We start from the raw sequence: 18,889 nt of genomic DNA on the forward strand, positions 1-18,889 counted from the left end.
GAGAGAAAAAGCCAAGTTTACAAAAGAACAGCTACTGTAGGTCTCACTAAATCATACCGCAGCTTGGAGAATCCATGAAAAAAATTATTCAAGTTCATGCAAATCAACAGATAATTCCAATGAAATTACTGTGGCATTGTGCATGAATCAATGGGATGAATACTTATTTCCTGCTCTCATACATAACTGGCTTACTGTTTTTCAAATATTTTATCTGACATTGCAGCTAATGTTAAAATATGCTACTTTTCATTAAAAAAGAAAGATCCGTCTTCCTCATTTTTATGTCGTTCTTCAGACTCACAATGACAAAGAAACCTAGCAGTTCTGTTGTTGTTGTTGTTGTTTAGCAATCCTGCCAGCACGTTACAAGGGAGAAATTATGTGACTTTGAATTTTTGTGCAACTGTTCCCACATACTGTATAAGCTTGCCAGATCTCAGAAGAAATGAGAAAAAAATGGCATATACTATTTCCACACATTAATTTATAGACATGCTTTCACATTTAAAATTGCATATCATCTATTCATGAAGACTAGCTGAAACCCTAAGCAGCCCAGTGACAGGAGTAAACGCCACACCCCCCTCATGTCAATTTGATACTAACCTAGAAAAAACAGTGGTTCGAAATCAATCAAAAAGGGGGAAAATAAGAATTTAATCAACTGTATCTATTAATTTGTATAATGAAGTGCATCTATTAATTTGATGCACCTTTTAAATATAACAAGCCATTCTAGCTTACAAATAGCTTAGTATCATGTATCACAGTGAAAACACAAGAACCTTCCACACACAATTTGCTTTCTTTTTCCTCCCTCTCCCTCATCTAGTTTCATTGACGAGGGACAGTCCCTAGAGAACAAAGAGAAGAGAGAACCTATTATATCCAGAGGCTGGTTTCTCCAAATTGAAGGCATCTGTTCCATGCCCATGACTTCCACATAGAAGAAAAACAGAACTTTGAAGGCATCTGTGTTCATGCTTGACAGTCCCAGATCTTATGGACTTCTGTAATTGCCCAGCTGCAAACACGGTTTGCTCACTGCTGCTGTCACTGTCAGCTGATCTCATCTCTGTCACACACAAAACAAAGACTGTAGAGCCATGATTTATAAAGTTGAGAGAGCCACACAGAATTGCCACCAGCTGTCTAATCCATCTTGCTACTCTCCTTACCTGGTATATACCAGACAACAGAGGATTATACTTCATGGATCTGAGAAAATGTGCTCTGGCCCACAAAATGGGCTCTGGTCCTCTTGTAGGATAGGATAGGATAATGTTTATTGTCATTGTCCAATGCTGAACAACGAAATTGAACATCTACATCAAACTTACAACAACTATCAACCTGCTATCCCCACCCATCCCACCTCTGCATAATAACCCCCTAAAAACTCTGATACCTTCCCTATTTTACCCCTAAAATCTGATACCCCATATCTGATTACAGACCCTCCCACACAGACTGCCTTTCGTTGCATTCAGAACAGAAATCGCTCTTGGGTAGAAGCTATTTCTCAGGCGGCTGGTCCTGGTTTTTATGACCCTATACCTCCTTCCAGAAGGCAGAAGCTGAAAAAGATCATTTCCGGGGTGCACACTATCCTGCACAATGTCTGTTGCTTTCTTATAGCACCTTGAGGCATAAATTTGTTCCAAAGTGAGAAGAGTGCACCCAAGTATCCTCTCCGCTGTCTTTACAACCCTGGACAGCACTGTTCTTTCCCCAACCGTGCAACTCCCAAACCACACACACAGACCATAGGTTAGTACACTTTCTACTGTACAGTGGTAAAATGCCCTCAACGGGTCCTTAGATCATCTCTCAACTCCATTCCCAGAAAGCAAAACACTAAGACTTGGGGAGATCAAGGAAGAGAGCCAGCCAGAAAGGTAACCAGGGCTGGATTTAGGTTTGATGAGGCCCTAAGCTACTGAAGGTAATGGGGCCCTTTATATGTCCAGCTGTCCAGTAACAAATTGTCACTTTTTTGTGTTAAATATATGCTATAAGGTAATTTATGAACTTAATAGGTATCTAAAGCCATTTTATTTGTTTTTTATCTTATATTTTGGAAATGTACATCCAGTTTTTTTCCCTTTAATTTTTTTGGGGGGCCCCCAAGAAAGTGGGGCCCTAAGCTATAGCTTGTTTAGCATATATGTAAATCTGGCACTGGAGGTAACATTTAAAAGCCACAACCTATAAAAACTTTGCTGTCAATCTCTGTTAAGGCTTCGGCTCCAATGAGAGACAGTTTTATCTGACCATATATTTAACTGTTGCTGCCAGGCTGCAGCTCAATGGAAGGTTCTGGGATGAGGAAGAGGGATTCCCGTGACAAGTGCTTGAACACTCCAAATTCTCAGGCGAGGGTCTTTTTCATCACACTGGTAACCTAATCCTTTTTAACCTGGAGATGTTAGGCAATGAATCTGGGATCTTCAAGCATGTGTTCCACCAATGAGCTACAGCTCTGTGCAATTGTCTCTCTCCAGAATTGCTGAAATTCAAAAATATGCAGCAACATGTGTTATCCGGACAGGTAATTACTGGAGAGGGGAGCCAAGGTGAAAGGGAAGCTACTGCACATGTGCAAAAACTAACAACTTTTTGAAGAGGCTTCCCTCAAATCTCCCACAGATGCGAAGCAAAATCGGTGACAGGGGCTGCTGGAGTATATAATAGTGGGACTCCATAGAAGCAACATAATGTTAACTCGAGGTGGTGGTGGTTCAAAAACCACGCAGTCTTTCAATTAACTTTTGGAAGGCCACTTGCGAAGCTATAACAACGGAATTATGGCAGTGACCCAGTAGGGGTGTAACTCTAAGCCACACCCTGGCTTAGCATGAATGAGCATAGTACAGGATCCCAGAGACAAGTCTCCTCCTCTGGTCCTGCTGCTGTGAGCTAAGCCATAGTTCGGCTTAGTGTTGCATCTGAACCCAAACTTGTGGTTTGCAAGTTCACAGTAAAGCTTAGCATTATATGTGAATTAAGCCTATTTGTGTGTGTGTGTGTGTGTGTGTGTGTGTGTGTGTGAAGTATCTGCCTTCCTCTGAATATTTAACAAACACATTCAGGAAGCTTCTTCAAAACAAATTCAGAACAACAGGTTGGCACTATCACGGTGATTACCGCCTGAATATCTTGGCACTGGGGTGTTGCAATTTCGAAGTCAGAAAACAAAAATACTGAACCAAACATATCTTGATATGGCCAACTCTCTGCAAGTATTTTCATACGAAATGCGGCTCCAGCAAAGCAACACTACCATTTGCTTTACAGTTAACAGGATACTTTACTGATAGAGGCATCTAATGCATGTTTAATCAGAAGTATGTTTAACTGTATTCAAAGGGGGATTTCATGTTCCACATACATAGGATTTCAACCTTTCCTCACTTTTAAGAGAGAAAAACTCATTGTTCAAACACCTGTTCCACTAGAGTCAACTTTAACGAATGCAACAAAACTATTAAAGAGATCATATGGGCAATACATGAGGAGAATGTTCTTCCACCGGCACAATTAGCCTTTATTTGAAGTATTGCAATATCGCAGGAGAAATGCACGAATCTGATAAATATCAATGTAGCTTACTAATTCTTTGAGTTCAAGTATATCACTGTACATTTAAAACCTGCATTACCTCAGAAAATAATATACAATATGAGGTGGAAGTTGAAGGCTTTCAGTGAATAGCTTGGTCATGAACTTACCCTCCTTCAACATTTTCTCAAAGAGCACAAATGTAGCGCCTAAAGGTGCCTAAATTCTCATACTTTTTGCATTTCCCCCCAGTAACAGTACAAGTTTGCTTAGAAAGAAAAGAACTAACCAACAACCTGGCGCCATTGTCCATAAATGTTTGGCAATGCTATCACGTTTCTGGCAACTGAGCAGCATAATCACTTTGACAAACAATCCTACCTGGAAGTCTCTCCAAGCATGCTTTCTTAATCAACTGCAGCACTCTTTCCTAATTTCCTTTGCAGAAGTATCTTAACTGGCTGTCTTGTAGCATGCTAAGTATCTCACGTTGGAGCAGTTCCGGCCTGTCTCACTTTCTATGTTCCAAACTGGTCTATATAGCAGTTTTCTGTTCTCGGGTACTGCCCCATCCCACAATGCAACATTCCATCTAGGCCAATGCTACCTAAACTGCCTGGAAACTTCTTCCAATCTTCAGGCTCTCAAAGGAAGAACTTTCCTAGCCATGTTACCTTAGATCTTTTAAATAGGGCATTATAAATGATATCCATTTCCTGTACAATTAAGTGCATGGTCTTCTCCTCTAGCACAAACATCAACATCTGAATTTATTACCAGATTAAATACTTTCAATACAGTTAGACATTTAACCAGAATATTAAAGCAGAAACCAATGATTTGTTTTTGTTCTTGTTGCTTAAACACAACTGAACCAACGGAAAAGGAAAACATGGCCAGGAGGTTCATGTGTCAGAAATGCAAAGGCTTGATGTAACCCTAAGTTGTGTGTATGTACCTAACCTTGTGGTGAAACAGTAGTTTGACTCCTGCTGCTCCCAGGCAAATGAGGTGAATGTTACATTGAAAACAGAACATCAGTCAGACAGACCATTGTGGAAAGTCTTTTGACCTACGGAATTGAAACATGACATTTGAACTACCACCTAGGGAGGTGACTGTGCGGTCATCATCAGTCAGGCAAGAAATGTAGGCTATAGCTCTTCGGATAAAGTGAATCACAAAGGGAAACTGGTTGGTGGTAATGACTGGTACTTATGCAAATTGCATATTAACATCCAGCCAGGCAGACATATTGAAGCTTCCTATAGCCACCGAGCTAACTATAGGTTTTTGTACAACGGGTGTAGGCCATGAAGCTACTTTCTCAGGTGGTGGTTAACATTTCCAGTTTCTAAGATGTGATGGAGAATAACCCATCAGAACCAATAATTTACAGTTTTAACACTGCTAGTATCAAGGAGCAAACAATGGCCCAGTGTGCTTGTTAGTGATGGCGAAGCAAATTCACTCCACTAGATGGAGTCTTGCCTATAAAGGCAAATTTGCAAAAAGCTGCTTTAAAATATAATATGCTTTCATGGGATGCTCTCTTTTATTTTAAAACTCTTCATTCCAGATACCTAAATTTAAAAAATGCAGAGAAAACTAAAGATCGTGCCTTCACTTGTGCAAAGTTCCACTGAATTCAATACTCAACATCCCATTTTACCTTAGTTTCTTTTTCGTTTTATTTTTAACAAACATCTGTACTTAGACCACATCTACAGTGCCACAGAAAAAGGCACATCTTAAAATTACTTCTAATTCTAGGGATTCCGTACCCATCATGCAAGTAGTAAGAACTGCATTAAAATCAATCTTTGCTTAATTGTACCTTTCCCCCCTTCTTTCTGTCTATCTGTCTTGTCTTGTCTTTATTTCTTTTTCTAGTCACAAAGCATTACCATATGTTTTAGATCACACACACATTTTTCCTTTACTGGTTTAAAATATAAAATATATGCTTTTATAAATTTCTAGCTATTTCCCTAGCCTACTCCATAATTTCTAACCCCCACTTGCTTTCCACAATTTGTGTCCTGCACATTCCATAAAACTTGATTAACAACACTACTGAAGAGCATCTTTTAATGAATACACTCAAGCATAATTTAATCATTTTATTTAAATATGGGGGGAAATTGCCCTGAAAGCCCTATTAGCTAAAATACCCTTGATTACCTTAAAATTTTGATTTGCTGGTATAATAAGAAACAGGGTACTCTGTCTTTCTTTGCAGAATGGAAAAGTAATAGAAAATGGATAAAGGTTTCATTGAGATCAGCAAGAAATACTGGGGTTATGACTCTGCATTGTGTTGAGGTGGGGAAATGCAAAGTTGTTTTCCCCACAACTAATATTTGCTAAATAGTATACTAATATTTAGCTACAAAGACCATTTTTATAGTCTATCACCGAGCTAAGGTCCTAATTGCTTAACACCATTTTTCCTGCACCAGATAAAAGTGCCAGCAAAAGAAATGCACATAAAGCTAGGGATTTTTCAGAACAGATTCCCCCCCCCCAAAAGAACCCACTCACATTAACAAAAGATTGCAGTGGCTTGCAAATTATAGGGTGTTATTTTTAGTGGAAGTAGTTCAATATTCATATTGGAGCAGATGTAGCAGTTTAACAAAACAGCTCTTCAATTCCTGCACAAATTGAAAACAGCAAAACTGATTGCATTTTCTCTTATCACTTTCCCTTTCTGAATTGACACTTTTGGCCTTCTGAAAATCTACACATGGCTTTCATCTCAACAGCACCTGCTGATCAAACAGAAACCTAAAATTTTCATGAAAATGTTATGAAGGACTCATTTTCTCCATACCATCTCACGGGGGCATCAGTCTACTGCCTGGCCACAACTGTTGTACTATTACCGTACAATATTCTGAAATGTATTTTATATTTTCATTAAACTTATTTTAGAATGGGTTAAATCACTAGCGGCTCTTTTCATATTAGCTCTTTGTCTGCTTTAAATTAATTTCTGTCTCCATGCTTGCCTAACACTGATGGGGTCTTATTGTGCTGCCATTTCCATTTTACAGAGTACCTCAAAGAATTTGAGATAATAAGGCTTGCTATATATTTCACGGTTAATAGGTCTTCAATGTATGTAAGAACACTCACAGTACCATTTAATGGTCAGAATAGAAGAAGAAAACCCAAGCCCATAATATCCTTTCCATGCACAGCCTCCTCTTTACCACCAGAAATTGATCCAGTGTGCATAAAGAAAGACAGGAGAAAGAAATCTCATTTAAACTTTGTTTTTAATTCACTCATAGTCTACAAATCCAAGGAATCTCTCTAGCAGGTGCTTTGGCACTTCAGCACCAATGGAATTGTGCATAGTTGCCCAATCAGTTCTCACGGGAAACTTTCAAATGTCTTCTCCCACATATATAAAATATGAAAACCTAAGTACCTTGTTATGTTGTCTGCTCTTAGCTCATAAACTCTGAACTGCAGCAGCCCTAGCAGGTAAACATGGGCCACCATAATTCTAGGTGTAATTATAGATGCTCCCAAGACCTGCTGTATGTCAGCTTTGTAACTGATAGAGGCTAAACCTCCCCAAGTGTTCTGCAACCATCCATTACTATTCTGCTTCAGTGATAAGGTAGCTTGAAGGCAGATATGACATACAGTAATATATGTGGCACTCTGCCTGTTGGTTTGTGAACTTGTGTTCCATCATGTTCACTGAGGCAATCATAAACCTGAAATGTCAATATATTCAGTCAATGGAAGTAAAATAATGGGACTCTATTGTCTTACGCTATTGATCTTCCTGTTGTCAACACAGATACATGTCCTACCGCCCCTCTTGGCTTTACACAAATTTTAATTAGACTCTTAGCTACCGGATCATATCTCTGTATCCAGTCATGCCAACACCTTGCCAAGCACTGCAGCAAGAAGAAGGTGTTAATATCTCAAAACAAAAACAAATTTAGTTTAAAGCAAGATCTACCCATTTCAGTGGAACTGACTTTCAAGTAACGGTGCTTAGGATTTTGAAGCCAGAGGGGGTTTACTGGGGACTTTAAAAAAAATTACTTCCAGATGGTGTTTTGAGTTGTCTCTTGGCTAGAGAAAATCAGTTTATCATTCTTTCCTATTCTGAGGAATTCTAAGAACTGTATCAAAATGTAAATTATAAAAAGCATGCATGTGTGGACTTAAGTCCTATCACCTAAAACCAAACAGCGGTTAAGCAGAAAGCACAGTGAGTCATTTACTAAATAAAGAAATTAACAGTATCTCTCTTACAAATAGCCATGCATACAATTCTGGCATAAAATTCAAACCAGAAATCCCCCATGGTTGCAATCCCAAGAATTTGTTACAAGGAAGTTTAAGTCCCATTGCACTCAGTGGGATTAATGCGTTGGACTCCCATTATCAATTGCACTTATTGTTTTTTTATGAGAACCATTATCTCAAAACACTCAGAATATAATCCAGATACAGAAACTTCAGTAAAGGTGGGATAAAAAGGAAAGGATTGAAACCCTTCTGAAACTTTTTTTTTTTAAGCAATGGACATTTTCAAAGCTTCCCTTCTCCCCCCTACACACAGAGACTATTTGCTACCCATTCTCACCCAATAAAAGAGGTAATCAAATTGTTACGATGTTCATCCTCTCTGTCTCTCTAATGCTTTTAAAGCCGAGTAAATAAATAATCTATTTGCCACAAAACCACACTTCCTTTGCTTTATCATGGATTTTTCTTTAAAAAAATGAAACAAAAAACAAGCCCCAAGCCCCTTCCTAAACCCATTCAGACTAACCACACTAAAACCAATTAAAGATAATGGGGGGGGGGGGTGGAGAGAGAGAGGAGAGATAAAATAATCTCACCTTTGCAAGTCCTGTTTGAATAACTGAGCTGATGGGAGATTGCAAGGCCAGGCCAGGTGAGGTTAGATGCCTCATAACCCCACACAACAAAAGGCAGATCCCTTTTCTCTCACTCCAGGCTAATCTTTAAATGTAAATTCCCCACCAGCTAAGAAGAGAAGCAAGATAAGAGGTTACATCTTCACTTCTCCGGAGCTGTTATCGACTTCAGCATCATTTAGAGGAGATGGGGAGGGGGCGCTGAGAAAGGGAGGGAGGCAAGGAGAAGCATCTCTCTCTCTCTCTCCCCCCCCCCACCCCCGCAACACCACTTTCAAAATGCTTGGAGATTACCTTCTGGCTGAGGAGAGCACAGGCAGGAGCCGAGGCAGCAGCGCAGCTAGGGCTTTGTATTCATTAAACACACATCGCAGCTTATCTGAAGTAAAAGCCTTGTCAGGATGGCACATTGTATGTGAGAGAAAGGAGGGGGGGAAGGAGAGGCAATGTGCATCAGGGTGATTACAATATCAGCATGGCCCAGATGGAAGCAGGAAAATAAACAGAGAGAGAGGGAGAAGGAGGGAGGGGGCACTCGCCCAGAGGTGGGAGCAAACTTCTCCTCATGGGGGTGGAAAGCCCAACTTTGGCACACATATATGCACAGACACACCTGCTAAGGAAGCACCCATCTTCTGGCCTGGGAAACTGCCATTAAGCCAAAGGCCCTTTCTCAAGGGAATATTTTCCATACATCATCTTTCTTCCAAAAATAATTAAATTTTAAAAAATCAAGTCTGCCTGAATAGAATACCTGAAGAAGAGGTTCAATCTGTGCCAGGGCTTCCCCTCAGTTCTTAATGCCAGGTCCCAAAATGTAAATATGTGAGGCAAGGACAATGATGGCATTCCAAATGGAAAGTGGATTTCCTTTACCGCTGCATGTCTAGAATGTTTCAGAAATTAAAACTTTGGTTCTCTCATTTCCATGATCAGTTTACTGGTTTTATCTTCTTCTTCTTCTTCTTCTTCTGTAAAATACGTATCATCCAGATTATTATGGGCCACGAAGATCCACCAAGAACAAGCAAAGCTCATCTAACCATTACTTATTTGTACTCATACTTCCCTCAGTGTAGGCCCTTGTACAGAGCACATTGCAGGGCAAGCTCAAATTTATCCTTGTTACATGGACAGGGATGAAGAACCTAAGAAAAAATTCGTCCATTACTGGTGCATTTCCTGACAACCTGCAGCAACCAGGACTTTTGATTTTGATTTTTATTCCTTTAAAATTGCAAACCTCTTTGGGTGCCTTTGGCACAAAGGTGGTATATAAATTCAATGGATGAATATGCTGCTACCTCCATTATTTGAATTGTCCTGATCTGGACCAAACTAAGACCTGCCCAAAGGGCCAAAGTAACTTGGCCCTCTTTAACTTGCTCATTCTAAAAAGTGTGTTCTTAACCATCTCACTTTTCTCATACCTTCTTAAAATTGATGAAGAAACACATCAAAGTAAGTTTTCAAGTCTGTCAGACCTGGGACTCTCCTTAGCTCCAAACATTCTGCAACATGAGACACAGTTAATTTACCCTATGCATCCACCCCTCTTCTCTTTCATTCTCCTCTCTCACGATTCGCTCTTCTTAAAAGGCAACCACCCACTGAAAAGATGACAGAAAAATTGTGGTGGCACTGAGGCTGTGACATGTCCCAATTCTGGGTTCTGATCCACCAGCTGAAATCTACTTAGAATACATAAGGCTTCAACATTTCAATAGGTGAATATATACCAACACACATACATACATACATACAAACACACATGCCAACCTCTTGCAAAGGGTTTCCTCAGCCTTTTATTTTATGTGGAAACAGATTAAAGGGCAATTATCTGCCTGGTCCAATCTCATAAATTAAAGTGATGTATAATGCATTGCTTTCATTTTTTTGAACATTTGTGGGTTCCCTGTTTGTTTAAGCATTTAGTTAGCTTACACCTTTTAATAAAAGAGATTCATACTTTTTAATCCACTACTTCTGCATCTAAAAAGAACTGTAGTTATTCTTTCTTCACATAAGGTTGGTGTTTTCTATCATTAAATTGGCGACTTGGAAATCTAGACCCCCACATGACTTATTTTAAGTTCACCCAGTGAAACCACAGAGAATCAAGTCAAGTATAAAGGAAATAATTCATTGAAGTATGCTGGCACCAGCGTATTAGCCAAATTCATGGAGGAAACATTAACAAATTGTTACTGTCCATGGTAATTAAATGGCGCATCTGTGCTTAGAAGAAGTATACCTCTAGCCAGTGGTTTTTTCCTGGGGGGGGCACAGGGGTACACATACCCCCTAAACATTTTGTGAATCTAAGTTTAGCCTCATTGAGGGGCAGTATTTCAATAAGAGTAGGAAAATGAGAGTACCTATATATATATAAGCACTGCCTCTAGCTATCAGATGCAAGGTAAAATACCCTCCCCTGTTGTTTGTCACAGCTTGTAAACTTCTCAGGGGTATCTGTTTGCTGCGATTGGACAAAGAAGGCAAAACTAGCAGCACCATCCAAAGCATGTCTATGAAGAAGTCCCACTGAAATTAATAAGGCTTACTTCTGAGCAAGCACATATAAGATTACACTGCAGATGGATGTTTGACTTGATCCAAAGGACTCTTCTTAAAAAGTAAAAGAGCACGGAATGAAACATTTCCATGTTGAGAAGACTATAATGGTAATGATATTAATTTACTTTTAAAATTGTCTATTCCCCTTGGGACGACTGCTGATCAGCAAATCAAAAGAGGGAATACTGGGCCTCCTTGTATTTGTATTGTACTGGGCAACACACTTGGACCAAATGCCTCCTTTCCCCACCAAAGAATATATGGAAGAGGACTTGACACATGACAAAGGCCAAAAGCAGAATCTTAACACCAGAGGAAAGGGTGTGTGTGTGTGTGAAAACTGTGACACTGTAATGAAATGCCACATAAAGGCGACTCTGTCATAAATCCTCTACTAATCCAATAATGTGAAACCCTCATGGTATCATTGGGACACAGCACAAGATATTATTTTCTAATTCTTCATTCTTCAGAATACATCGCAAGGCTTATACCAACGCAATGTGCTCTGTGTTAAGTGTTCTGCGATCACACACTGATCTTCAGCATAGTTACTCAGAACCAAGTCCCAATAACTTCTCTTATATTACTTCCTACAAATAAATTTGAGGTGAATAACTGCACAATCACTGCCAGGATGTCTGAATGTACACTGATGAGAGCGCAAATGTTATGTATCTAAAGGGACGTCTGGTTCTCTACACAGATTGTTTGATTCTCAAAACGCAAACAACTTTTCCCCTACCTCCTCATCGCCTTCTATAATGGTCATGTATGGATAACCATATTCGATAGAAATCAAGCATACATTATAAAGAGAATGAAAAGTATGCTCAATTTGCTTCAGCTGGGTGCATCTGCTGCAGTAGCAAATTTGCACGAATCAGGGATGCTTTCTGTGGAATCCACAGATGGTCTTTGGCTGCAGTGTAAGTCCTATTGAACACAGTGGACTTACTTCAAGTACAAACACACAGGGTGGGTTGTTAGTTAAATGATCAGAATCTTCCAGAAACTTCTCTTATGCCTATTCTATGCAAACTGTTAAGAATGCACCACAAGACATAGCTGTGCAGCCATGATGCAAAGCAAAATTACCATGGATTGGGCCCTAGGTCTCCAGAACGTTTTCCTATAGTGCTGAGGGGAGGAGGGTCTTCTCAAAATATTAGCACTTATTCTCCAGATTTAAGATATATTTTAGATATTACAGGAGCTGTAATATCTAAATCTTTCCTATCTGGTAGATCTCACAGAAAACTGCCATGTTTTTTAGAACAAATCATTTGTTGTGAAAATGTTTGTTCTGCCCACCTCTCCCTCCCCCTTTTTTGCTTTAAAGAAAGCAATATACACGGTGGTCAGAGTAAAAATGTGTAACAGACGAACCATTCATAATCACAGCTGTCTGAAAGTCCAAGCTTGAGGCTACAAATCTTAATTTCAGCTGATTCTCTCTTAATAACGGGTTACCTCCTTATAAAGCAAGGAAGTCCATCTGCCTCAGGCAGAGAGAATTTTTTTTAGCCGTTTTAATGCTTCAAAACCTAGCATTTCCTTTCTTGCATTGAATATGTGAATTCTAGTGTGTCATAATGTGAGAATGCCAACATATGACCATTATACTATAATACCTCACTGCTCAGCTCAGCTCAGCTCGTCATTACTTCACTTGTAATTCTTATGCTAATTATGTTCATAATTACTATAAACAGATGTGGGAGAAATGCATGTGACCTTTTATTTGCAAAATACATTCTTAATTCCTTTAAGGTTAGCACACATATGCACCAAAAACTACTAAGTCAGATGGGATATGTAAAGAAATAGCTATATGAAAAAACTATCTCCAATCTAGAAATGACCAGCTGTATCTCAGTATACTGAAGCAAATACCTTTTTTCAAAATTAGAGTAAGAGGTTCTCAAAAAGCATGAACCCCAAATGACCACTTTTTACCACTGAGCACCCACAACTCAAACTACAGTGCTAATTCAGCATCCTATTGCCCTTTCTTCCCATTCTGTTTCACAACTGCCAGGGCATGGCAGCCAATATAGCAGTTTGTTTTCCTTTCAAAATTAGCATCTTCCTCTGTACACAAGGCTCATTTGCAATAAAATCACTATGGGTTTCATTACCAGAAAGACCTCTCAATTTTTATTTCACCCCCCCCCCCAATCTATAATTAGGGTGGACAGACAGGTGACAACCCCCCCCCCACTTGTGCAGATGGCTCCTGGGAATGATGCAAAAGTAGCTGCTTCTGTTTAAACAACATACAGATAACCTGCCCTGTTCTTATCACTCACAATTACCTCCATTATAGTGAACCCATGCTTACTTTAATAAAACACCCCCTGCTCTTTAAACACCATTTGAGAACTTTCTTATCAGTGGTGGAAAAGAAATTAATGAAGATGGAAGTCAATGTCTTTCAGATTAGGCTAATCGTGCATTCTAAATTTAGATTGCTTTTAAAAGCTATGTTCCTTTTCATGTGTTTAAGCGCTTCCTTTCAGTGCCATTCTGCTTCAAAATATTTGCTTTAAAAAAAAAATATTCAACTTAAAACAAAAGCAGGCTTGAATTAGAATATGACCGTTGCCATTTGCAATGCCCAATCCACCCAGGGCATTTGCTCCTGTTAAGAAGTAATTTTGCATTGCTATCTGCACACGATTGTCTTCCTGGACTCTGCAGCACTGAGCATGTTAAAAGGAATGTGGAGAGTTAAGAAAATTTTGCACTGGAGGCCATTCTTTTGTAAGAAACGGGGTCATTTACATTTTAATACTGATACTGAGATTTCTGTGTACTTCTAAGGCCCCTATAAGACTCAGTGAAAAAGCACAATTTAAAAAAAACCAAAAACCTCATCTAGATTTAACCAATCCACCAGATACAAACGTTCCCATTCCCACAGCAAATCCCTGTTTTATTTCTGCTGATAAGGCTTTTTGATCGCCAAGTGTCAACTTAAGTTCGCACAGGACAAAGGAGGTGGCAGTGTTGGAAGTGTTTACTTCTCCCCCCCCCGAAAATGGGAGAACGATACTGACACATAAACTCACAGTTGCGCCCCCATTCAATTAGCTAAATATTTTAACAGTAACGAGCTTGCGGCAAACAAAGTTGAACAATGAATACATCCATGGTAGCGGCCCTTCCCCCCCTCCTGTCCACAATGCAAATACTACACAGATGCCAATTTTTGTTCACAGCGCCTTGCTAGCAAAAGCGCCATGCAGCCTTTATAGAGGAGCAGGCTTTGCATTCAGTGCTTGTCAGCTGAGCTCCATTTCAGAAGGGTGAGAAACAGGAGTTGACAGGGAAGAATGCCTGGGGGCTTGCTGGCCACTGACCAGGGCTTCAGGTGGAGGAACCTCCTCCTCCTCCTCCTCCTGCTTCTCCATACAGAATCACAAGGCATGATGTTGGCAGAGGCGTACATGAAATTCAAGTATTAAGGAGACATAGTGCCACACGGACAATGGTGCATGCTCACAATGCTTTGATGGAGTGCTCCCATCAGTTTGGGTTAACCAAGGGAGTGCGTATAAAAATAAATCTTTCAAAACAAAAGCATTTTAGGGGAAAGATGGACACTCCTGGAGCAAAACGTAGTGAGCAGCAGCAGTTGCCAGAATGCGGTCTGCATTCCGCTGCAAAAGGGAATGTGAGCTCGTTCACAGGAGTTTTGAAGACAAAAGTCTTATTTCTCATAATCAGAGCATGAAAGAAGGCCAGGTTTTGTATTAAGTCACAGGCATGGGATATCTATACTTGCACTTTTTTTGTTTTAATTTACAGTGCTGTGCAGTTTTATGCCAAGGGGGTGAGGGGAAGTAGGGGGTGGGGGTGGAAGAGGGAGAATCCACCAATCCAATTCAACATGTGCTAGGGTAGTAAAAATACACAATGAAATTTGATACACTGACCAGAAAAGTTTTGCAGTAATAATTAAGAAAGATGGCTGGCTAACACAACAGCTTGCAAGTCGTTTGTTAGAATGCAAGAAACTTTGTGCTGGATATTTTCTAAGGGACACTACTGAGTAAACAATTTTCACATTTTTAGAATCTGGCACTCCGATTGTGTAGGGAAGGCAGTCTAAATTTCCTAAGAGATTCCACAGCTGTTGAAAATCATGCTGGTTCACTTTCCTTAGGAAATAATCTCAAAGGAATTGAAAAAGAATTGAAAAGGGAACTATGGCACAACCATTAGAGACCAATATTGTTAGATCTGTATCTGTGTCATATCCCCTGTGTAATCAGCCAGAAATTAAAATAAAAACTGATAATATATCAGGTCAGCATAAGGTAAGTCTCTTGGTAAATTCTTAAATCCATAAAGACGCTGAAATAAACATGCCAATTTAAGTTTTCTATTTTACTTTTAAGAGCACTTTAAGACTATCACCATAACAACACAAACATCACGGAGATCAGATTTCAGATCACATAGATTTTTGTTTGTCAGGGGTATTTGTATGTCTGGGTTTTTATTATTATATTAATACAGAATATCAAAACAGATTTAAAGTTGGTCTACAACTGATGGAAAGGGAAAAATCTGATTTGGTCAGCAACTCAGACCACCATCAAGGGAAAAATCAATTTTCAGCAGCTGTGGACAGCCATTTAAGTCTGGGGCCTGAACAGATTAATTAGGGAAAGCAATGTTAAAAGTTAAAGGGGTCATAGTTACATTAAGTACATGAATTTCTGCTGAAGCAAAACCCGAGCAGTGCATTCCAAGACTCAGAAGTAATCCATCAAGGAAGTGGGCCACGTTATAACATTTGCTAGGAAATCTTCCATTGCCATATACACTATAGAAAGCAGCCATATACTGAGTCAGGCTACTGGTATACCTTGTTCAATATTGTTGACACTGACTGCTAGCAGCTCTCCTGTATTTAGACAGAGAATCTACAAGGGGAGGCAAGGAATTGGACCTGAGACCTTCTGCATGTGAACTATAAACTACCTAGAGCCTTTGCCCTCAATCGCAGGGAGACTTAGCCTGCAATATCCTAAACATAAACACCTGGGAACAAGTCTCATTGAAATCAGCTGGGCTAATTCCCTGAGTAGACATGCATAGGATTGTGCTGTCAGGATGCAATCCAATGGACCTTTTATCTAATCATAAGCCCCTCTTGGACACAACAGGACTTACTTTCAAACAGACATAAAAATTAAACAAAACCTCCAGTATTTCAAAATGTAGTAGCCATGACTGCTTTTCTCTTTCGTAGCATAAGTTGTATGCATTTAGTAGCTCGGTAACCTCAATGAGTCTATATGGTCCATAATAGAAATTGCACTTCCATTTCTAAATAATACAGTAGGAAGTTTGACGTTCCAAAAACAATTTGGTACTACAGGAGATTCAGTGATGCACCACTGATAGCACTGAAATTACATTAAAATCAATGAAACTTCAAGCCAGTGAAAAAAGTAAATGGTCAGCTAAGCTTCCTATCTTTTGCGACCTGTTCATTGTGTTGATTCCAAGAGAGGCACTCCTTGCCCAAGGCTGAAATTCTATCCTAAACATAGGCCTACTTACTTACCTGGGAGAAAGCTCCATTGATCTCAATGAGTCTTACTTCTAAGTAAATGTATTTAGGAGACTGCTGCAAGTTTACAAAACTTACCAAAACGCTAAAGTTCTCTTCAAAATACAGTCTAGATCAGATCTTTGCAATGTCCAGTGACATACATTAATAAACAAATCTGGAACTTCCTGATCTCTATTGTTAATCATTGTTACATGTAACAGTAAAGGGACAATACAGAGATCAAAGATTTGTTCATGTTTCATTCTGCACTTGATTATACTGAAATTAAATGGGATATCCTTTACCTGAAATATATCTGTGAGAAAAATATGCCTACAGCGCTTTCCGTGATTTACAGTTTCGATCCATACTGTCTAGGTTGAAAACATTACATTTCAAGCGCTCTTGATCACATGAGCTCATATCGAGCAAGGATCATCTTGAAATAGAGGGACAAAAAGAAAAGAAATAGAGATGAGAATATGGGTTAATCCGCAAAAGGAGATCTCATGCCAGCCTGGAAAACCTGTTTTCTGAATCGGAAGCCCTGCCCCATCCCCATCCCAGATACGTCGTTGCGGTTACTCGGCAATAAACAATAGCAATCTGCACGCGCTCAGAGGCACTGTGGTAGTCGCACTCGTTTTGGTGCGAGGGTGGGGAAGATAAGTTACTGAACTGAGCCAATTTCAAATTTAAGCACTTGAGCTCAGGGAGACTTATACTCGAATTCGATGTTGCAGACGGAGCTTATTTCCCCCCCGTAAAACTTTTTGCTCTTTGATCACTTTCGGAAACGAGAGTTGAGAGTACCGGGGTGTTTTGGTTTGGTTTTGCATGCAATCCTATCCTTTGCGCCATTTGCTACCGCGGCAACAGCAACTCCAAGCCGAGTTAGTGGGTTAGTTAACAACCACAGGATCCCGCCTAAGTGAAGGGCAGAAAGGGGAATGAAATCTGGGGACCGAGGCTGCGCGCAACCCAACCCATCCCGCAATCCGGCTCCGGGATCTAGTGGCGTGACAATTCCTAGTCCCTCCGCATGCCTCGCTGCCGGCTGGCCGATCGGGAGTGTAAGGTAGGTGGGTGGGGAGCGGTGGGTGTTACTTACACTGCAAAGGACCGGAGACTCCCACCATTCGCCCCAGGCAGAGAGCTGAAAATAAAAAGTTCCAGTCCTCCTTGGCGGAGCTCGGACAGCCCAGGCTGGCCGGCCGGCGGGGACCCGCAAGAGGAAGAAGGGGCGACGCAGTGTGGTTTCGCTTCCTTCTCTTTCCTCCCCGCTCCGGATCATCCACGTTCACACACGAAAAGGTCCAAACAACGCAAAGGAAAATAGGAAACGCAAAGCAAAACTCCAGCTGTTCTTACGCGTGTGGTTTCTCTCTCTCTTTCTCTCTCTTTTTTTTAATAAAAGGGGGGGGGGAGGAGGAAAGAAGGATCCGCGCGAGGGAGAGCTTCTCGGGGGTGCCAAAGGTTCAAGAAAGCGCATACAAGAATCAGCGTAGCAAGAAGAATGGAAAATAAAAGTCCTCCAAGTAGCCCGATGCGGAATGCTCAGTTCCTCCTCCTCCTCGGCGGCCGCCCGTGGTCGCTGTTATTGTTGCAGACGAAAAATGTGAGCTGCGAGTCCAAGCGGTGGATCTTACGCGCTGTCAGTGGCGGTGCGCCTGCCTCCTCCCGCCGCCGCCTCTTCTCTCTCTCTCTCTCTCTCTCTCTAAGGCGGCGATGCATAGATTTGCAGGCTTCCCATGCGCCCGCCCGCTCGGGGAAGCAGCTCCATGTAATGTCTGTGCAGATCCGCCCTGCAGGAAAGAGACTCCGCCGTTTGTTTGTTTGTTCTCCCCCTCGCTCGCTCGCGCGTGTGTGTATGTGTGTGCGTGTGCGCGCGTCTCTGTATGTATATGTGTGTGTCTGACTCCCTTTCCTCCCACCCCCCTCTGCTAGCAGCCACCTCTAAAGTCAAACAGCATACTGCAAGCAGCTGGCCTGGCTCAGCTACCCAGGTGCAGGGGGGAGGGCTTAAAGCAGTGGGAGGTGATAGAGGTAGGAGACATCTGTGTCATGAGCGGAGAGGAGGGGGGTCAAGTATATGTTAACAATAGTCAACGCCAGTCCTTCTTGGGCAGCCCGCCTGCTTTTCCTTTCATTTCTCTCTCTCTCTCTCTCTCTCTCTCTCTCTCTCTCTCTCTCTCTCTTTTACTTAGTGGGCATGCAACTTGCTCCCTAATGAAGCCCTTTCCCAAGGCCGCCTGCT

General features: G+C 40.8%; 1 protein-coding gene across 6 annotated transcripts in view; it reads right to left on the bottom strand.

The window, feature by feature from the left end:
- Positions 1-17,969, bottom strand: part of RUNX1T1 (RUNX1 partner transcriptional co-repressor 1) — a 143,227-nt gene extending 125,258 nt beyond the window's left edge. For 2 of the 6 annotated variants that reach the window (XM_033155557.1, XM_033155551.1), the window contains exons 1-2: positions 17,744-17,873; positions 16,938-17,071 (exon numbers count right to left, since the gene is read on the bottom strand). Coding sequence is in view for 1 of the 6 variants with exons in the window: in XM_033155558.1 (XP_033011449.1) it covers positions 17,744-17,771 (28 nt within the window). In the remaining 5 variants the exon portion in view is untranslated. Of the gene's footprint in view, positions 1-8,444; positions 8,620-8,777; positions 8,797-16,937; positions 17,072-17,743 lie in introns of those variants that run through there. The other 4 variants (XM_033155558.1, XM_033155552.1, XM_033155554.1 and 1 more) reach the window with 4 other exon arrangements.
- Between the last annotated feature and the right edge of the window lie 920 nt (positions 17,970-18,889).

This window comes from Lacerta agilis, chromosome 7 (genome assembly GCF_009819535.1).
Source record: "Lacerta agilis isolate rLacAgi1 chromosome 7, rLacAgi1.pri, whole genome shotgun sequence".
Lineage (NCBI taxonomy): Eukaryota > Metazoa > Chordata > Lepidosauria > Squamata > Lacertidae > Lacerta > Lacerta agilis.